A 21,245-nucleotide genomic window follows, 5' to 3' on the forward strand; every position below is an offset into this window, starting at 1 on the left:
TCGAACATCTACATTTATGGTAGGTACAAAACTGTACTATGTTCATCGTGCATACAGCTGCAGTAATCACAGATGGGTAGAGTCCCAAAGCTATGCATAGGGTGGTAGGTACTAGGAGGAACTGGGTTGAGCTAGAATGCCCTGCAAAACAGCAGTGGCAAAGCCTGCTCTTGTTCTGGAATATAAAGGCAGGTGGTAGTGTTTTGTGAAGGTATGTACAGAACTCCAAGTAGCTGCCTCCAAAATATCTTTGGTAGGAACACCTCTGAGGAAGGCTGTAGAGGTGGCTGTGGCCCTGGTGGAGTGTGATCTGATACCTGTAGGAACAGATTTCCCATGATAGGAATAACAAAACCGTATGCAGTGGCCAATCCACTTGGAAATAGTCTGTTTTGTAACTGGTTTCCCTTGAGCCCCAACAGCATAGGACACAAAAAGTTGTTCTGATTTCCTGAAGGACTTTGTTCTGTCCAAATAAAAACGTAACTGCCTATGGATGTCTAAAGAGTGTAGCAGCCTTTCCCCTTTGTTTTGAGGATTGGGATAAAAGGTAGGGAGGTGTATGGCTTGATTTAAGGCTACCCTGGATACCACTTTTGGCATAAATGATGGGTTGGTATGAAGGGAAACCCTGTCCTGATGGAAAATGAGGAAGGGCTGCACCGCCATGAGGGCCTGTAGTTCAGAAACCCTACGAGCTGAAGTGATGGCCAGAAGGAAGGCTGTTTTCCAGGACAAATATTGCAAATCTGTTGAGGCAGCTGGTTCAAAAGGAGGCAATGTTAATTTTTCTAGTATGTAATTAAGGTCCCAGGCTGGTATTGGTTGCTTCCTTGGAGGTCTTATATTCTTAGCCCCTCTGAGGAACTGTCATAAGAGTGGATGAGAAAATAAAGGGGGATCCGTGTTGAATTCTGCAGAAATGGCTGAGGCATGTATTTTTATGGAAGAAAATGAAAGTCCACTGTTCAGCAGCTCAGCTAGATACTGTAAAACCTGAGGCAAGTTCAGTTTTCTAGGGTCCTGGCCTCTTTTCTCATTCCAAGAGCAAAACCACTTCCATTTTGCGGAGTAAGCTTTTCTAGTAGATGATCTTCTGGCCTCCAAAATGACATCCTGCACCTCCTTGGAGAGTAGGGTCTGTTGCTGTGTTAAGGAATTTTCCATGCAGCAAGATTGAGTGTTTTCAGCTGACTGTGAAGAGTTTTGTAGCTGTGTTGAGTCAGCAGAAGAGGCATTAGAGGCAGGGACCAAGGAGGAGTATGTGTTAGGCTCCTCAGGAGTGGGTACCAGTGTTGCCTTGGCCAATCTGGAGCAATCAGTATCATCCTCGGTTTGTCTGTTCTTGCTTTCAAAAGCACCTTGGGCAGAAGAGGCAGAGGTGGGAATGCGTAAACTGTCCATGCTGTCCAACTGAATGAAAGTGCGTCCACTCTCCAGGCCTTTGGATGAAAGGTCCTTGAACAAAACTTTTCCAATTGATGGTTCCTGTGGGAGGCAAAAAGATCTATGTCTGGCCTCCCCCACGCTTGGATTATTTCTGTAAACACCTGAGGATAACTTCCATTCGTGTGGATCTGTCATATTTCTACTTAGATTGTCTGCCAGTGTGTTTTCCAATCCTGGCAAGTATTGTGCTTGAAGTTCGATTTGTCTTTCCAGAGCCAAGTTCCAAAGAGTCATGGCTAGTCTGCACAAGGGGTATGAATGTGTTCCTCCTTGTTTGTTTATGTACCACATTGCTGTGGTGTTGTCTGTTCTTATCAGTAATTGTCCTGGATGCAGGAAGTCCTTGAAAGCTGTAATTGCATTCATTACTGCTAGCATTTCTTTTTGATTGATGTGAAGGTGCTTTTCCTTTTGGGACCATCTGCCCTGAATGCACCTGTCCTTCATGTGCGCCCCCCAGGCGTAATCTGAGGCGTCTGTGGTTATGACTTGTTTTGCTTGAGGCTTGCAGAATGGAAGGCCTGTGTTTACTTGACATGCTTGGGCCCACCATAGAAATTCCTTTTGTAAACATGGAATTATTGGTATAATTGTTTCCAAACTGTGACTGTGTTGAGACCATAGACTTTTTAGGTACCATTGAAGTTTCCTCATATGCAGCTTTGCACATGGGATTAGAAGAATGCAAGATGCCATGAATCCCAGAGCCTGCAGGATTTTCCTTGCAGTAAGCCTGGTACTTTTTGCTAGTATTTTGAAGTACTGAGATAGTTGCCCCTGTTTTTCTGGCGTAAGATATGCCATCTGGGTGTTTGTGTCCAAGTTGGCACCCAGGAAGGTTATTTTCTGAGATGGTGTTAGCCTTGATTTCTCTTTGTTGATTGTATATCCTAGAGAAAGCAGTAACCGTGTCACATATGCCAGATGTTCCAGAAGTATGTGTTTGCTGTCCGCTTGGATCAGGCAGTCGTCCAGATAAGGGTAAATTTGTATCCGTTGAAGTCTGCAGTAGGCAATCACTGATGCCAGGCACTTTGTGAATACTCTGGGCGCAGTAGATAAGCCAAAGGGCAATGCAGAGAATTGATAGTGGATTGAACCTGCAAGAAATCTGAGGTATCTTCTGCAGCTTTGTCTGATTGGGACATGCAGGTATGCCTCCTTGAGGTCCAATGTTACCAGCCAAAACTCCTTGCCCAGCATGGGAAGAAGTTGCTGTAATGTGAGCATCTTGAATTTTGGTACGAGTAGAAATGTGTTTAGGATGGATAAGTCCAAAATGGGTCTCCAGTCGGTTCCTTTCCTTGGTACCAGAAAAGTCTTGAATAAAAACCTTGACCTTGTTGGTGCGTAGGTACCTTTTGAATAGCTCTCATGTTTATGAGCTTTGAAATTTGCAGTTGTGCCTCTGCCCTTTGATTTTGTGGCAGGTTTGGCATGCCTCTCATTTTGGAAGAGTGTGAAATTGAAATTTGTAGCCTCTGTTTATAATGTCCAGAATCCATTTGTCTGTTGTGACAATATGCCAATTGCTTGCAAATAATGCTAGTTTCCCTCCCAAAGGTACTGCCAGCTGAGACCTGCTTGGCATGGAAATGAGGGAGTCATTGGGTTTGCTTCCTGTATTGTTGTGCACTGTCTTCACCACCTCTTGGTGCTGGAGTTTGCCATTGTCTGCCTCTATATGATCCTTGTGATTGCCCTCTGCCCCTTGTGCGTCTGTATCTACCTCTTTGGGGCTTGTCAGTGCCTGGAAAGGACCAGTTTTTTGAAGGCCAATTTCTGCTAAAACGTGGTGGTTGGACCTGTAAGAAAGCTTTGACAGTTTGCATAGATTTGGCTTTTTCTTCCATTTTCCGTAGTATCTCCTCAGCATTAGTACCAAATAGTACATCCTTTTGTAAAGGAGCATCTAGAAGTTTAGCTTTCACATGATCAGGCAAACTTTGTTCCCTAAGCCAGGCATGTCTGCGAATGACTGATCCTGTAGCAGCCGCTCTACTGGAAGCCTCTAGGGCATCATAACCACATTGTAAGGTGTGTTTACCCACTTGCTCCGCACTATGCATCATATCCTGTAACTCTTTTAAATCTGGTTGTTCAGGTTGAGACATTTTGTTCCTTAATTGTGATAACAGGTACTGTTGATATTTAATCATATGAAACTGACAGTTTAAGGCCCTCATGGCTAGGGTGGCCGAGGTATATACCTTTTTACCCCACCTTTCTAAAGATCTGGATTCCCTTTCTGCAGGAAGTGGATTCTTGGCAGTGGAGGCCTTCAACCCCTTGGGGCCTTGTGAAATGGTCTCAGGGTCAGCATTATGGCTTTTGAAGAGAAATTGGTGAGAGCTGGGTACTCTGTAATACCTATCAGGTTTTACTGGTGCAGGAGGCAGAGAATCAGGGTTAAGACAAGCCTCCGAATAGACATCATCCAGTATGTCCAAAACAGGGGGTATAGCCAGAGGTCTGTGTTGGGGTAACCAAAGAAATTCCCTGTCTTTTCTTGGAATCTGAAAAGTCTTGGCCTTCCCAATGGAAGTGTTCTCTCAAGGTGTGCAAGGTTTCCCCAAAGGAAAAATCCTCAGGAGGGGATACCGAAGGAATGGACTGTTCTGCATCCGAATCCTCAAAAGGAGAATAAGAGTGTTCCTCTGCATCAGAATGTTCTGATAAAATGGATCCCTGATCAGAAGAGGGAGAATCTTCCTCCACTCTGGGTCTCTTGTCAGGAGGGGGATGAGAACCCCTGATAAGAGTAATTAAATCCAGAGCCATCTTTAGCATCTGTTTTTCAGGCATGGTTCCTGAAGATGGGCCCTGTGCAACAGGCCTCGTGGGATGCCTGGCTGCTTTGGATTTAGTAAAGGCCTTAATGGAAAAAGAAGATGAGGGCCTAAATACACCATGGGTGGAGGTGGATCTGTCCACATTAATAGGCTCTACATAAGCAGGGGCTTCGGTAGTAGTCTGGGAAAGGGCCGAGGACCCAGCAGTCTCGGGTACAGAAGACACCGCCAAAGGAGTGTCGTCGGTAGTCACGGACTGCAAAGGCGTCTCGCTGAGAACCGGACCACGTGTAGCCTGTTTTGGCGTGGTGTCAGCGGGGACCGCGGGCCTCGCATGTCGGTCCTTTTCCTTGCGTTTTTTGGGCAAAGCGGTAGTCGGAGTGTCCGACGACATTTTATAATCAAAAGCTTTACCAAAGTAGTGTTGGGCGAACTCCGCCCGACGCTTAATAGTGCGTTTATTGAAGGTAGCGCAAAAGCGACAGCCCGAGACGTCGTGGTCTGGGCCCAAACAAGGTATGCAAAGGGAATGGAAATCCTTATGCGGTATTTGCTTCCCACAAGAAATACAATTATTAACTTTTTCTGACATCGGTCTGAGGCAAGAAAAGTTTCTAACGGGTACTTAGCTTTAATGAAGACTTCGGTTTCCAATTTTTTTGTAATTCAGGAGCTGGCCGACCGGCACTTGCGAACTGCTTCTGCTTCGGGCACCGCGCGGCAAAAAAGACTGAAGAACATGGCATCGGCTGTGTCTTATATACTCAGGCCTCATTGACGTCAGAAGAGTAAGCGACGACAACCGACGCCGGACCAAGACTTTGGAATTCGGCCGACCGAGGGACCGCCTGACGGCTGAAAACCCATCTGTGATTACTGCAGCTGTATGCACGATGAACATCTTTGCCTTCTCCACGAAGGTGTTGAGTTTGCTGAGATCCAAAATCGGTCTCCAGTCCCCTGTTTTCTTTGGAACTAAAAAGAACCTTGAGTAAGTTCCGGATCCTACTTGGTCCGCCGGGACTGGTTGGATGACTCTGTTTTCGAGCAGCCTTTTTATCTCTACGACTGCCTGGTCTCGCAGACTGGGTGGAACATCTGGGAGCTTTTTAGGGGCAGGTGGGGTTTTTATAAAGGGAATATTGTAGCCGCTGATAACTATGCTTTTTACCCAGGAATCTGATGTGAGATTTAGCCAGGCCTCCGGGTATAAAGCTAAGCGACCCCCAACTGCCTCCAGAGTAGGACAGTCGGGCCTGCACTCAGGAGTGCTGGAAGGGCTTCCCAGAGAAGGTCTCTCTGTCGCCCTGATTTTGCGGACCCCCTCTGCCGCCTGGGTGGCGTCTTCCATTTCTTGCCCCTCCTCTGCCTCTGGAGGGGGCATCACTCTGAGTGGGCTGAAAGGATCCCTGAGTCTTTCAGAACCACATTTTTCCACCTCTATTCCCTTTGGGGTATGGTCTAGACGGGGCGGAAAAATGGACCCCTACGGCAGACAGGGTCTTCCCTACTTGCTCGCACCTAGTGAGGGTCTCCTTTACTTTGGGGCCAAACAAGGAAGCACCATCAAAGGGGGCGTTTGTAAAGGAAGACTTGAAAGATTCCGCAAAGGAGCATAGGCACAACCAGGATTGCCTCCTCAGAGCAATCGCTGAAAGCTGCCGCCCTACTCGATCCTTCGGCTGCGTATGAAATAAGCCTCATGGACGAGTTCACTATGGAGTTGAGGGTGTTAAGCTGTGCTGTCACTTTTTTGGAGACAGCAGCATCTGTGTTACCCTGGAGAGTATCTCCGAGTTCATTAATGAGATCTCTCTATAGACGCGTGAAATGCGTAAGGTAGTTGAGCGATCTCATGGAGAAAGTCGCAGAACTAAATACGCACTTCCCATACCTGTCCATCATCCTAGAATCCTTATTAGGAGGATGGACAGAGGAGGATGATTCGGACATTTCCTTTTTAGTGGCTGCCGCCACCACCATAGTATCCACGGGAACTCCTTTTGTAAGGTAACTCTTGTCTTGAGGGGCTGTGATGTATTTGTTAGGTCTACGGGGGACCGGTTACACTGTATCAGGTGATTCCCAAGCTCTACGGGCTATGAGATCCATAAGCTCGTCAAACAGAGGGGTCACCCAGGAGGTAGAAGGTTGAGCCCCAAATGCCTTCAGCAGTACCGATTCGTCTGCAGAAAGGGTAAGGGATTGCCCATCTCCCCTCTGTTTCAAGATTTCTAAAATGTCAGCAAAAGAGACATCTTCAGAGGGGGACCGTGGGGACCCTTCTGCTTCATCCAAATCATTATCCCATGTTAGAGATTCCTGTGGGGAATCTATGTGCCTCCTCTTGCACAATCTTTTCCTCGGTACATCCTCAGAGGGGGCTTCTGGGGATGCATCCGAGGAAGTAGGGGCGCCCTCTGGAGCTTGCTGAGGCATTGGGTCTCGACGCTTAGGAGGGACTGAAGGTACAGAAGCAGAACACGGACCCTTTGGGGAAGGAGAAGAAGAAGTCGATGATGTAAGTGTCTGTTCAGACAAGACCTTCCTCATGATGTCGAAGGTATCGGTGCCCCGGTCCGAGGATGCCATCGGTTCAGAAGAAGCCAATAGCCTCCCGGAAACCGGAGCCACGGGCTCCAACACTGAGGACGGAACCAAACTGATCTGAGCCGAGGCTCCGAGGGGAAGAGTCGGAACCAAAAGTTTGGTTCGACTGTCCCCCACGGAACCAAGGAAAGACCGTCGGCTCCGAGGGTGTCGAGGTTAAAGGTGTCGATAGCACAACTGGAGGCTTAGGCACCGAGGGCTCTACACTCATCGGCTCTTCGATTCCTGGCTCCAATGACTCGAGAGGTCTCGGAGGAGGATTGGTCGAAGGGGTAGGAAGGGTCTAGAGTTTCGATACCAACTGGGTTGAAACTTCGATGAGTTTGGACAGAGCCGAGTTCTCCATTAGCTTCTGTACCACTCGGTCGACATCGGAATCGGAAAGCAGCCTCGAAGAACGGGTCGAAGGGGCCGAAGCCGTCACCGAGCGAGGGATCGAAGGTGGTGGTAACTCCGATACCGGCTCCAACACGGTAGTCTCGATCAGAGACAAGGACTCGACGCCCAACCCCGAGGCCTTTGGAGCCGGCGTCCGAATCTGGAAAGAGGTGCTTGGAGCCGAGGACTTAGGCTCCGACACTCTTGAAGACTTCGACCCCTTCGAAGACTTGGACACTTGATCGGTCTTGTCCAGGGCCTCTTGAAATTCGGGTTTAAGCAACCCTCTGTCAACCAACTTCCTGCGTCTTTCCAGCATGACCCTCCCACTGAAGGAATGACATATGGAGCAGTCTTCCTGCAAGTGGAGAGGGCCAAGACAGTAGACGCAGGAGGAATGGTTATCAGTAATTGACATCTTTTTGTCCACACTGACATCTCTTGAAGCCTGATTTGGCTTTCTCAGACATTTTTAACTGTATAGTTATGAAAAAATATATAGCAAAAAACACAGCACACTAATATATAGGAACACACACTATATATATATATATATATATATATATATATATATATATATATATAAGTATATGTATTTAAATATATATATCTATAATAATAATAGACAAACAGTTTTAACACTATCTAACTATGTTATAAGGAAAAAAAGTTAAGACAAAAAACTACAATAATATATAAAAATTACTGTCAATCCTGACAGAAAAATCCAAGGCCTTAACTGAAGTAAATACTAAACTATTTTTATCTAAGAGAAAAAACACACTCTGTTAATTAACACTCTCTACACTACTATATATTAGTTATAAAACTACTTTAAGCACTAATTCTAAACTACAACTTCGAAAAAAGATGAAATATAATGAAAATATACTGGCCCGAGCCTCTCAGTATGCGATCTGCTGCTAGCGGCAAACTAGATCTGAGGGTTGACACCGGAGGATCATGGGATAACACTGTGCCTCGATCTTTCTCGAAGATGCGAAGCTGGTGATGTGGCCGACTCGGAGCCGAGGATCGGCTCCGAACCCGTGTGTAAGAACAAACGGCGAGATCGAACAATTTCACATCATCAGACAATAAGAGGCAAAATGCACTAATTTTTCAAAATAAATATAAGGAAAGGCAAATAAATAACTCAAGATAAAAATAGTAGTGTTGAAAGGGACGGGCTTATAAAGCTCAATTTACAGTAAGGGTGGGCTGCTTAAAATCACCACGTTTAAAAAGTAGATCAAGGAATGGAATGGTAGGTGTGAAAAATAACCAGCTGGGAGTCACCAACAGTGCCTTAAGTCTTATCAGAAAAGACAAAGACACAGAAATTCTCTGTGTATTTAAGTATCACACAAGAAACAAATTAACCAATGGAAAAAATAATGTGAAATGTGCAACCTAGGAAATTTAAGTGTCTGTCATACAAAAGAAAAACACTAGGACAAGCAGATTTCCTAAACCAGAAAATAAAATACAGCAGGTAAAAGAGAAAACAGCTCAGTTTAAGCAACTCACAGACAAAAAAAAAATAGATTTATTTTCCTCACCCAGCAGGGAGTCACCAAAAATGCTTGCAATTTTTGCAAGCCTTTAGTCTTATCAGAAAAGACAAAGACACAGAAATTCTCTATGCATTTAAGTATCATGCAAGAAACAAGTTAACCAATGAAAGAAAAAAATAAAATGTGAAATGTGCAGCCTAGGTAATTTAAGTGTCTATCTGCCACACATAACAAAAACACCAGGCCAAGCAGATTTCTTAAAACAGAAAACAAAACGGAGCAGGTAAAACAGAAAGCAGCTTTATCAGTTTAAGCAACTCACAGACAAAAAAATATAGATTTACTTTCTTCACCTAGCAGGGAGTCACCAACAGTGCCTGTAGTGTTTGCAGACTTTTACTTTTACCAGAAAAGATAAGAATGTATCCTGGGATATTAATGGGGCCCACCAATGCAGTATTTTTAGCATTGCGGACATAAATGAAAAGTAACTTGTGACTGTTCCTGGCCTGGGAAGCTATTATGACCTCAAATTTGGCTTTGGTAGACGATTAGCTCCTTGAGTTGCTTTTTTAGATTGATGTGGAAGACTTTATCTTGCTGGGAATTATACTTCTTAATCTGTTACACACTTTGTTGATGTTGGGATTCCGCCAGGGTGTTTAGTTTTTGAGTCTGTGTTGTGCTTATTCCAGGTGGGTAGAGCTGTCTCTATGTTGCCATTAACATGACTGTACAGGGATTTCAAGAACAATTCCTCACAGGCAGCAGTGGTCTCATGGTTTCGAGGGGGCTTGAAATATGACTAGGATGTCACTTATTAGTACGAGGTTTGCTTTAGATTAATTCCTGAAATCTGCCGGGTTAGCTAGAGGAAACAATACCACTCTCTCTCCAGAAGGTTAAGGCAGGTCTGAAGATAAAAACTGCTAAATGGAGTCTGTGGGCCTGAAATTGGACTACACTGCAGCTCACCAAGGACAGCTTTGCAAGACTTCTGTGGGACTGTCAGGGTTGCTACAGCCTCACAATCCCAACCTGCACATGCTCTGATCATCATTTTTAGTCCAAGTGGGATTCCTGCTAGTGGAAAGGAAGATGCCCTTGCCCCAGTACCAGAAGCTTCTTGTACTCCAAGAAGACCCAAACATTATGGAACAACAAACCAATGTATTGTAAATAAAAGAAGTGCAGTTCTCACAGGGAAAAAAAAATCCTGGTGTTTTTCTTCCACATATAAAGGCATGCCACATGGTAGTCTTCAGATGGAACTTATCTTCCATAAACAAACCTGCTGGTGATCTTTTTGGGGGATATCACTAGCCTTTAAAAAATTCAAATGTGATACTAAAATCCTCTGTAACTCATCAGGAAGGGAACAATTTCTTGTGACAAAAAAAGAAATGAAGATGGCAAGTCTGTTCTTCCTTTTTATTAGAGGATGACATTGATGTCCTTACAAGGACAGAAGTTTGACTCCATGTTGGGGGTGTATAGAAGCTCAGAATGTCAGGCCAGAATGGTGGAGGCCCATGTGTTATCAATTCCAATAGGTAAGGCATTATATTTCAGCATTGATCTGTATAACAAATATCAGCCACTGATGGGCTGCTATCCTGCCTCCCACAAGGTAATGAAGAGAAACAGTCAACAAATGCACGTTGACAGTGAAACAAATAAGGCCCACTACATGGGTAACTGAGATATGTCTGTCAGTTGACCATTGGGAGAGGTACACAATACCATTCAGCCCAAAGTGACAAGTGTTTCCACATGGATACTCACGACTGCTAAATGGAAGGTTGTGAGACCACAGCCAAAAGATCTTAAAGGATCTAAGAAATCTACATCAGGGCACAAGCCCAAAGATGGAATTAGCTGTCATCCTGTGTGTGTGTGTGCGTGTATGTATGTATATGAAACAGTCTCTGCCGATGAAACAGAGGAGTCTTGCAATGTCCGTGATCTTCCTTCTGCTGAACTTACACCCTGCCCCTTTGTGGTTTACATTGCCATGAAAACAGAAAGTTGCTTTTATAAACTTTAATATCACAATCTAATTTCCTTTTCTTCTGCTCAATAATCTCCCCATCTGCCTTGCTGACGTGTGTCTTAACTTCTTTCATTCAATTAAAAACACACTCTCAGAGGACTCCTTTATGGGAACCATCTGCAGAATGTTGTTTCAAACTTTGTTGTGCAACCTAAGTTCCTTTTAATCAGCACCTTCAGTCACCCAAAAGTGCACTGCAATGACATACTTTTCCACTCCTCCAATAAATCCGCTTCCTCATCTGTAAACTCGGATGGAGGCAACCGATCCACCCTCAGGCCTCTGGGAGTAATATTTAAACAAACATATTTCTCACGTCGCCTGGTATCATAGAACAGCGTAACCTCCTTTATCAGTAAATGTTCAAGCTGTTCACACTTAGCTGCACAGGAATTGTCATTACCCAGAGACTAAGGATCACTTAGAACAAACTTCTCTTCCCTCTACTTCCATAATTCCGCAAAACTGAACTGGTTCAAGTTGTGCACGAGACATCTCCAAAACCGCTGTCCCCCTTCAAATGACACCAGTAAACAATTTTCTGCAGTCATTCTGTTTTTTGCCTTTTCTGAGGTCTAGACTTTGGGGCTCTGGATTGCCTGCGTACGAAAGTTTGTTTTGCAGGGTAATTTCTAAGAAATTTAGACACACGGGATACCAGAATGTCCTTGAGGTCCTTAAGTTCTTTGCTTTTTCCTGCTGAAATTTATAGAGCACTGCTGAAGGGTTCCCAAAAAGGAAGGTATTGTCCAAGGGGACATTCATTAGTTTTGCCTCGATGTCCTCAGGTAGAGGCTGAAGCCTAAGCCATGCAAATCTTGTGAGGGCAGAAGAGGAAGCAGCAGCTCTAGAGGAGGCTTCTACAGCATCACAGGTGCACTTGATAGAATGTCTGGCTACCTGAGAAGAGGTGGCAAGGAGGGAGGATGCCAGGGCCTTATTTTCAGAATCAGGCATGACTGAAACCAGTTTGGAAATTTGGTAAAGGAGTTCCAGGTTGTACTTGGTCATGTGCATCTTACAGTTTAATGCTGTGAAGGTCAGGGTGGCTGAGGTACAGATTTTCTTTCCTAACCTCTCCAGCTGTCTGCAATCCTTGTCTGAGGGCAGCAGGGAGGAAGAAGGAAGTCACCTGATCCTTATCTGAGGGCAGCAGGGAGGAAGAAGGAAGTCACCTGATCCTTACCTGAGGGCAGCAGGGAGGAAGAAGGAAGTCACCTGATCCTTGTCTGAGGGCAGCAGGGAGGAAGAAGGAAGCGACCTGGAGGCCTTATCAGAGGCAGCAGATATTACAGAAGGATCTGCAGCAGGAGCACTAAGGAGAAACTGGCAGTCCCTGGGTACTTTGTAGTACCTGGATGTTTTTTAAAGGAGTTCCAGGTTGTACTTGGTCATGTGCATCTTACAGTTTAATGCTGTGAAGGTCAGGGTGGCTGAGGTACAGATTTTCTTTCCTAACCTCTCCAGCTGTCTGCAGTCCTTGTCTGAGGGCAGCAGGGAGGAAGAAGGAAGTCACCTGATCCTTACCTGAGGGCAGCAGGGAGGAAGAAGGAAGCGACCTGGAGGCCTTATCAGAGGCAGCAGATATTACAGAAGGATCTGCAGCAGGAGCACTAAGGAGAAACTGGCAGTCCCTGGGTACTTTGTAGTACCTGGATGTTTTTTAAAGGAGTTCCAGGTTGTACTTGGTCATGTGCGTGTTACAGTTTAATGCTGTGAAGGTCAGGGTAGGTGAGGTACAGATTTTCTTTCCTAACGACTGTCTGCTATCCTTATCTGAGGGCAGCAGGGAGGAAGAAGAAAGTCACCTGATCCTTACCTGAGGGCAGCAGGGAGGAAGAAGGAAGTCACCTGATCCTTACCTGAGGGCAGCAGGGATGAAGAAGGAAGCCACCTGATCCTTATCTGAGGGCAGCAGGGAGGAAGAAGGAAGCGACCTGGAGGCCTTATCAGAGGCAACAGGAATTACAGAAGGATCTGCAGCAGGAGCACTAAGGAGAAACTGGCAGTCCCTGGGTACTTTACAGTACCTGGATGTTTTTTAAAGGAGTTCCAGGTTGTACTTGGTCATGTGCATGTTACAGTTTAATGCTGTGAAGGTCAGGGTAGGTGAGGTACAGATTTTCTTTCCTAACCTCTCCAGCTGTCTGCAATCCTTGTCTGAGGGCAGCAGGGAGGAAGAAGGAAGTCACCTGATCCTTATCTGAGGGCAGCAGGGAGGAAGAAGGAAGTCACCTGATCCTTACCTGAGGGCAGCAGGGAGGAAGAAGGAAGTCACCTGATCCTTATCTGAGGGCAGCAGGGAGGAAGAAGGAAGTCACCTGATCCTTATCTGAGGGCAGCAGGGAGGAAGAAGGAAGTCACCTGATCCTTACCTGAGGGCAGCAGGGAGGAAGAAGGAAGTCACCTGATCCTTATCTGAGGGCAGCAGGGAGGAAGAAGGAAGTCACCTGATCCTTATCTGAGGGCAGCAGGGAGGAAGAAGGAAGTCACCTGATCCTTATCTGAGGGCAGCAGGGAGGAAGAAGGAAGCGACCTGGAGGCCTTATCAGAGGCAGCAGATATTACAGAAGGATCTGCAGCAGGAGCACTAAGGAGAAACTGGCAGTCCCTGGGTACTTTGTAGTACCTGGATGTTTTTTAGGGGCTGCAGGCCAGGAGTATGGGTGGGTGGAAGTGGATGCAAAAGCATCCAAAAAGGTGGGAATTACAGCAGGGATAGCTTAAGAACTGGGGGTCTGTACTTGAAGGAAGTCATAGTAACACTTCTGGACCTCAGACATCTCTGTAGTATCCCATTTAAAGTGATCACATTTTGGAAATCTCCTCCATGGGGGAATCTGTCCCACTAGAATCCTCTTCAGGAGAGGCATAATCCAATGGGGAATGGATTTGGGAGGAATAGTCCAAATTCTTGTCCTCCTCTTCAGAAGAGGAATCTTCATCAGAGGTAGGATGGGGTCTAGGTTTCTTCCAAGGGGAAGCAGGATGACCTGACAGAGACCGAAGAGCTATAAAGACTTTAAAGAGGTCTTGTGAGAAGTTCAGCCATTCCTTCTGTAGGTCGGAGGGTGGAGAGATATGCTTGTTTTTTTGTTTTTTCTTTGCAGGCATATCTATTCGGTATAAAAAAGGAGGACCAGATGTAGGCCTACATTTCACAATGTCTGAGTCCACATCCTGCCTAACAATTATTTGGGTTACTCCTCTAGGACCCTCTGATACAATAAGCCTCGGTTCCCACTGGACGTCAGAAAATGACAACTGAGAAGCCTCACTGGACATGCAAATGCCCGGGGCCAAGCTGGCCTATGAAGCAGGCTCAGGCCTGTGGGTCCAGATTCTGGTCAGTACATGTCTCCGAGTTGTCGTGTGCTTCGGGAGATACGTCTCACTCGAAAGGCACAGCTTCGGTTTCAGACCCATGTTTTTTGGCCTTATGTTTTGTAGGCTCAGTCTTTGGGTCCGGAGGAGACTCCATCGCACTTTTTGCTAGAAGCTTGAGGCGTTGTTTTCTAAGTAGATCGCAAGGTAGGATAACTGAATTCGGAGATCTCTGGTACAAAGAATTGGCAAATGGAAGAGGTTTTGTGGTTGTGCTGAGAGCCGAGGCAAAAAAGGCACCGCTTATGACTATCTTTAAGGAATCTGTCATCCAGTCATACTTCCCTTTTCTGGGTGACATGAACCTCAGAAAAAGGTAGCAAAAGTACAAAAAAGGTTTCCCAGTGGGGTACTTATCATAGAAAATTGAGATTCCAACAGCAGAGCGATATCCGGGAATGGTGATCCAACTGGTGGCAAAGAAGTTCTGAGGGTAGTGCACACGTATGTCTCTTTTATGGCCAATGTCTGCTGATGCAACTCTACCTGGAAACACTTCATGTAGTTGAAAGTTTGTAATCTTAACCATCTACAATATAGCCAATATGATTGAATAATCCCATGATCGCAGAATGCTGACATTACTTCATGGGAGGTTACAGTACAGAGGGGAGTAGGAATTTGCCCTATTCCATTGTTATATCATGCTGGAGTTGGTACATAATATATAATTAACCGGAGGTGTGAGCAGGCTGCAACTCCTCACATGGGGAGAGGAGGGTAGGAGGTTTGCCCCCCCCCACACATACAAATAAAATAATTTTTTATCTTCTGTATCTATGAATGCATGTCTGTGTGTGTGTGTGCGCGTGTGTGTGTGTGTATGTGTGTGTGTGTGTGTGTGTGTGTGTGTATATATATATATATATATATATATATATATATATATATATATATATCTATATATATATCTATATATATATATATATATATATATATATATAGATCTACTGTCTTATCGAATTTACGTTTTAACGAAACGGAAATCAGCAAATACATTTACACAAAAGTGCGTTTCAACGAAAATGCACTTTCATGTAAATCCATGGGAAAAAAAAAAAACACTTTTATGCAGGGGGGCAAGCCCCCGTGCACCCCCCACACTTTAATATTCTCACTCCGAGATTGCACTACAGTGGAGAAAAGGGACTGTTCCCTCATCCCCACTGTACTACGATCTAAAAAACAGTCCGCTTAGTTGTACATCAACACTAAACATTGATGTACAACTAAGTTAACATGCAAACCACATTTTTCTTTATTTAACTAATTTATTTTTTTTTACCTACTCATTATGCAAAAGTGCGTTTTCGATAAAATGCACTTTCGCGTAAATCCACTAACGAATTTCACGTTTCGGTGAAACAGAAATTCGCCAAAATCAAGTAGCTCCATATATATATATATATATATATATATATATATATATATATATATATATATATATATACACACACACACACACATACACACATATATATCCTCTTCAGTCGATCAAACGTTTATAAGTTCGAACCACATATGGCCGAGACCATATGTTCGAACTTATAAAAGTCCGATCTGACTGAATGGAGATTTCTGTACACAGCGGAAAGGGAAGATCTCCCATTTCCACAATGTAGTGCGATCTCAAAGTTGGTATATTTAAGTAAGGGGGAGTGGGGGTGCAGGGAGGGCGTAGCTTTTGTGCTTTTTTGTTTTTTGTGGTTTTACTTCAGTTTTCAAACTTTTACAATTTCAAACATATGGTCACGGCCATATGTGGTTCGAACTTGTAAAAGTTCGATCGACTGAAGTAGACCCATATATCTATCTCTCTCTCTATATATATATATATATATATATATATATATATATATATATATATACTGACATATGTATGGGTCTACTTTTAAAGCTTGAAGTTTCAAAACTTTGAATTTCTTATAGCCGAGACCATAAGATCGAAGTTTTACAACTTTGAACTGTTTCAATGGAGATCACTGTACAGCACGGAAAAGGAAATTTACCGTTTTCCTCACTGTAGTGCAATCTCAGAGTTGGTATATTTAATTAGCAAGTGGTGTGGGAGGTGCAGGGGGGCTTGCAAGAAGAGAAAAGACTTTTCTTTCTTCCCTGAAGTGTCAAAGTTTCAAAACTTCGATCTTATGGTCTCAACCATAAGAAATTCTGAGTTTTGAAACTTCGAGCTTTTAAAGTAGACCCATATGTATACATGTGTGTATTGTCCCTCTAATCACACCTCAGGTTTTCCTGTTTTGAAAATTGACTTAAAGTTCCCGGACATTCAACAGGTACCTCTTTTAGTATTAGCCTACCACCCAATATTCAAACAAAAAATAAACAATGTGCCAAAATAATATGCTCAATCCATATCACTTAAAAACTTCTGAATGTATGAAGCAATACAAGCAATGTTGCAAGTCTTAGCCAAAATGTACAGGAACTCAGACATGGTCAAATATCAGAACTGTCAAATGCAAAACATCTTTATGAAGACTTTCTGTTTAGAAATACTAAAGTAACTAGAATAAAACAAAGTCATGTTTTGCCAAAGAACCATTCAATTTAAAAATGCATCTTCAGAAACTTCAAAAGTGGCTGAGTTAAGAAGTTTAATTTTAAATACCAAAAGGAAGAAGTACAGCAGCTTTGTAACTGAATATTACCAGCCATTGTTATCAGTAATACAATGGAATGCTTTACATCTCATACTGTGTAATCAGTAAGCCGCAAGCCTCACCTCTATAATGACATCCTTGCTGGAGACCATCTCACTGTCTGCACTCTCGAGTGGAATGTCATATGACACAGTATACGTCAGGAAACCTCCATAAGCAGTTAACTGCAATAGCACAGAAAAGAGAAACAATGTCAAAAGAATGAAAGAAAATAGGAGTGGTGCCTCAAGGAATTCTTACTCAGACAAAATAATGTACTTCTACTGTAACACTAATGGTACAACCAATTCATGAATACTTAACACAAAACAATTCCTATTTATTTTGCTATAAATAAAACAGGTCACTTACCTACTGTTCCAGAATGATGTGTATTTGTACCATCTCAGTTTTGGCAGAATTGTGTAGATGGCTAGAGCTGTCTAAGACTAGCCATTGTCAGAATGTGACTAGTCAATTCCTAAGGACTGTGTGCTGCTGTGTCTCTCTGAATGTGACCAGTCCATTCCTCAGGACTGGGCACTGCTGTGTCTCTCTGAATATGAGTAGCCCAGTCCTCAGGACTGGGCACTGCTCTGTCTCTCTGAGCATGATTAGTCCATTCCTCAGGACGGAGCACTACTGTGCCTCTCTGAGCATGACTTGTCCACTCCTCAGGAATGGGCACTGGTGTGTCTCTCTGAACAGCCTTCAGTCCTAGACTCTGGTACTTGTGCATCTTAAGTACTGTGTGTTGTTCTGGAGGTAACAGACAAGAGAGTATTATATTACTGCACAACCACATCATTACTCTGTTATACCTACTTTCTGTACTTTCTATCGTTCCTTAAAGAGATTACTGGTGCTGCATTCCACAAATGGTGTGTCTTTTAATATGTTCCCGCCTCCTTTACCTCCTAGCTAACTTGCACTTTAAGGTTCAGTTTAATAACGTGTAGTACTGCCTGCAGTATCCGACCCGGGTGAAAGGAGATAAAATCCAGCAGTATTTCAAGCCGTGGTTTACAGTGAGCACTGCAACAGAGATATGGATAACCTCAGTGAAGAAATGGCAATGCCTTCAAGTAACTCATCTGCTCATCTCTGTTTATCTATTTTGCTAAGTTATTTGATTTTACCTGCTCCTTTCTCAGACCAGTACACCAGCTAAAATATATTTACCTGCTACACATCACGTACTTCATGCAGACTCCTACCCAGGAAGACTGAATGCTGTAATTAAATCAAAAGGTGCCTCAAAGTATTAGTTTAAGGGTGTGCACACTTACGCAACCAGCTTATTGCATGTTTGTTTTATTTTTTATATTTTTTACCCTAACAGATTTGTCTGTTTTTCAATTGAATTGTATAGGTCACATTAAAGGTGGGAAAAGTTTTGAAATGATTTATTGTGGTCTTATTTTTTATATACCACAAAAACCTGGCATTTTAACAGGGGAGAGTACACTTTTTATATCCGCTGTATAAGTTCCACATTTAAAACCGTGATTTCTGTACATACAGACTTGCACATCCACTTTACATCATTTTCCCATAGCTTTGGGAACAGCAGTTCAAAGCAGCCGTTCTTCTCATTTCTCCTTTGCAATGTTCACATTTACTGTAAGGATTTCCCCTTTGAATGTTCACATTTGCTGTAAGGATTTCCCCTTTGCAATGTACACATTTGCTGTAAGGATTTCCCCTTTGAATGTTCACATTTACTGTAAGGATTTCCCCTTTGAATGTTCACATTTGCTGTAAGGATTTCCCCTTTGCAATGTTCACATTTACTGTAAGGCTTTCCCCTTTGAATGTTCACATTTGCTGTAAGGATTTCCCCTTTGCAATGTTCACATTTACTGTAAGGATTTCCCCTTTGCAATGTTCACATTTACTGTAAGGATTTCCCCTTTGCAATGTTCACATTTACTGTAAGGATTTCCCCTTTGAGTGTTCACATTTACTGTAAGGATTTCCCCTTTGCAATGTTGACATTTACTGTAAGGATTTCCCCTTTGCAATGTTCACATTTACTGTAAGGATTTCCCCATTGAATGTTGACATTTACTGTAAAGATTTCCCCTTTGCAATGTTCACATTTACTGTAAGGATTTCCCCTTTGCAATGTTCACATTTACTGTAAGGATTTCCCCTTTGAATGTTCACATTTACTGTAAGGATTTCCCCTTTGCAATGTTCACATTTACTGTAAGGATTTCCCCTTTGAATGTTCACATTTAATGTAAGGATTTCCCTTTTGCAATGTTCACATTTACTGTAAGGATTTCCCCTTTGCAATGTACACATTTACTGTAAGGATTTCCCCTTTGAATGTTCACATTTGCTGTAAGGATTTCCCCTTTGCAATGTTCACATTTACTGTAAGGATTTCCCCTTTGCAATGTTCACATTTACAGTAAAGATTTCCCCTTTGCAATGTTCACATTTACTGTAAGGATTTCCCCTTTGCAATGTTCACATTTACTGTAAGAATTTCCCCTTTGCAATGTTCACATTTACTGTAAGAATTTCCCCTTTGCAATGTTCACATTTACTGTAAGGATTTCCCCTTTGAATGTTCACATTTGCTGTAAGGATTTCCCCTTAGCAATGTTCACATTTACAGTAAGGATTTCCCCTTTGAATGTTCACATTTACTGTAAGGATTTCCCCTTTGAATGTTCACATTTGCTGTAAGGATTTCCCCTTGCAATGTTCACATTTGCTGTAAGGATTTCCCATTTGCAATGTTCACATTTGCTGTAAAGATTTCCCCTTTGCAATGTTCACATTTGCTGTAAGGATTTCCCCTTTGCAATGTTCACATTTGCTGTAAGGATTTCCCCTTTGCAATGTTCACATTTGCTGTAAGGATTTCCCCTTTGCAATGTTCACATTTGCTGTAAGGATTTCCCCTTTGCAATGTTCACATTTACTGTAAGGATTTCCCCTTTGCAATGTTCACATTTGCTGTAAGGATTTCCCCTTTGCAATGTTCACATTTGCTGTAAGGATTTCCTCTTTGCAATGTTCACATTTACTGTAAGGATTTCCCCTTTGAATGTTCACATTTACTGTAAGGATTTCCCCTTTGAATGTTCACATTTACTGTAAGGATTTCCCCTTTGAATGTTCACATTTACTGTAAGGATTTCCCCTTTGTAATGTTCACATTTACTGTAAGGATTTCCCCTTTGCAATGTTCACATTTGCTGTAAGGATTTCCCCTTTGAATGTTCACATTTGCTGTAAGGATTTCCCCTTTGAATGTTCACATTTGCTGTAAGGATTTCCCCTTTGCAATGTTCACATTTACTGTAAGGATTTCCCCTTTGCAATGTTCACATTTACTGTAAGGATTTCCCCTTTGCAATGTACACATTTACTGTAAGGATTTCCCCTTTGCAATGTTCACATTTACTGTAAGGATTTCCCCTTTGAATGTTCACATTTGCTGTAAGGATTTCCCCTTTGAATGTTCACATTTACTGTAAGGATTTCCCCTTTGCAATGTTCACATTTACTGTAAGGATTTCCCCTTTGAATGTTCACATTTACTGTAAGGATTTCCCCTTTGAATGTTCACATTTGCTGTAAGGATTTCCCCTTTGCAATGTTCACATTTACTGTAAGGATTTCCCCTTTGCAATGTTCACATTTACTGTAAGGATTTCCCTTTGTAATGTTCACATTTACTGTAAGGATTTCCCCTTTGCAATGTTCACATTTACTGTAAGGATTTCCCCTTTGAATGTTCACATTTACTGTAAGGATTTCCCCTTTGAATGTTCACATTTACTGTAAGGATTTCCCCTTTGCAATGTTCACATTTACTGTAAGGATTTCCCCTTTGAATGTTCACATTTACAGTAAGGATTTCCCCTTTGAATGTTCACATTTACTGTAAGGATTTCCCCTTTGCAATGTTCACATTTACTGTAAGGATTTCCCCTTTGAATGTTCACATTTACTGTAAGGATTTCCCCTTTGCAATGTTCACATTTACTGTAAGGATTTCCCCTTTGAATGTTCACATTTACTGTAAGGATTTCCCCTTTGCAATGTTCACATTTACTGTAAGGATTTCCCCTTTGTAATGTTCACATTTACTGTAAGGACACTGACTTATTTCTTTTTTGTTACTTTTTCATTTCACGTTTTTCTTTTCTTTCTTGTTATCCATCATCAACAGGCACAATTTTTCTTCTTCCCGCCGAGGCTCATCATCTCTATCAAGCAGTGCATGACTAGATTTTTGTTTCTAAGCTCACCAGATTAACTTCTAGAACTTTCACTGTCTTTTCCACATTTTATGGTAATTTTCATTACTTTCTTCAGGTATTTCTATTTCAGAATATACACTAGGATTACATTTTTTATTCATTCTGTGCACAATCCT

General features: G+C 42.9%; 1 protein-coding gene across 1 annotated transcript in view; it reads right to left on the reverse strand.

The window, feature by feature from the left end:
• The window catches only part of LAMA1 (laminin subunit alpha 1), a 3,417,884-nt gene that overhangs the window by 3,117,298 nt on the left and 279,341 nt on the right, over positions 1-21,245 (reverse strand). The window contains exon 6 of the mRNA XM_044066516.1: positions 16,927-17,028. Within this exon, the coding sequence (XP_043922451.1) occupies positions 16,927-17,028 (102 nt within the window). The remainder of the gene's footprint in view (positions 1-16,926; positions 17,029-21,245) is intronic.

This window comes from Protopterus annectens, chromosome 3.part1, assembly GCF_019279795.1.
Source record: "Protopterus annectens isolate FY-2018-M chromosome 3.part1, PAN1.0, whole genome shotgun sequence".
In the NCBI taxonomy this organism is placed as follows: Eukaryota; Metazoa; Chordata; order Ceratodontiformes; family Protopteridae; genus Protopterus; species Protopterus annectens.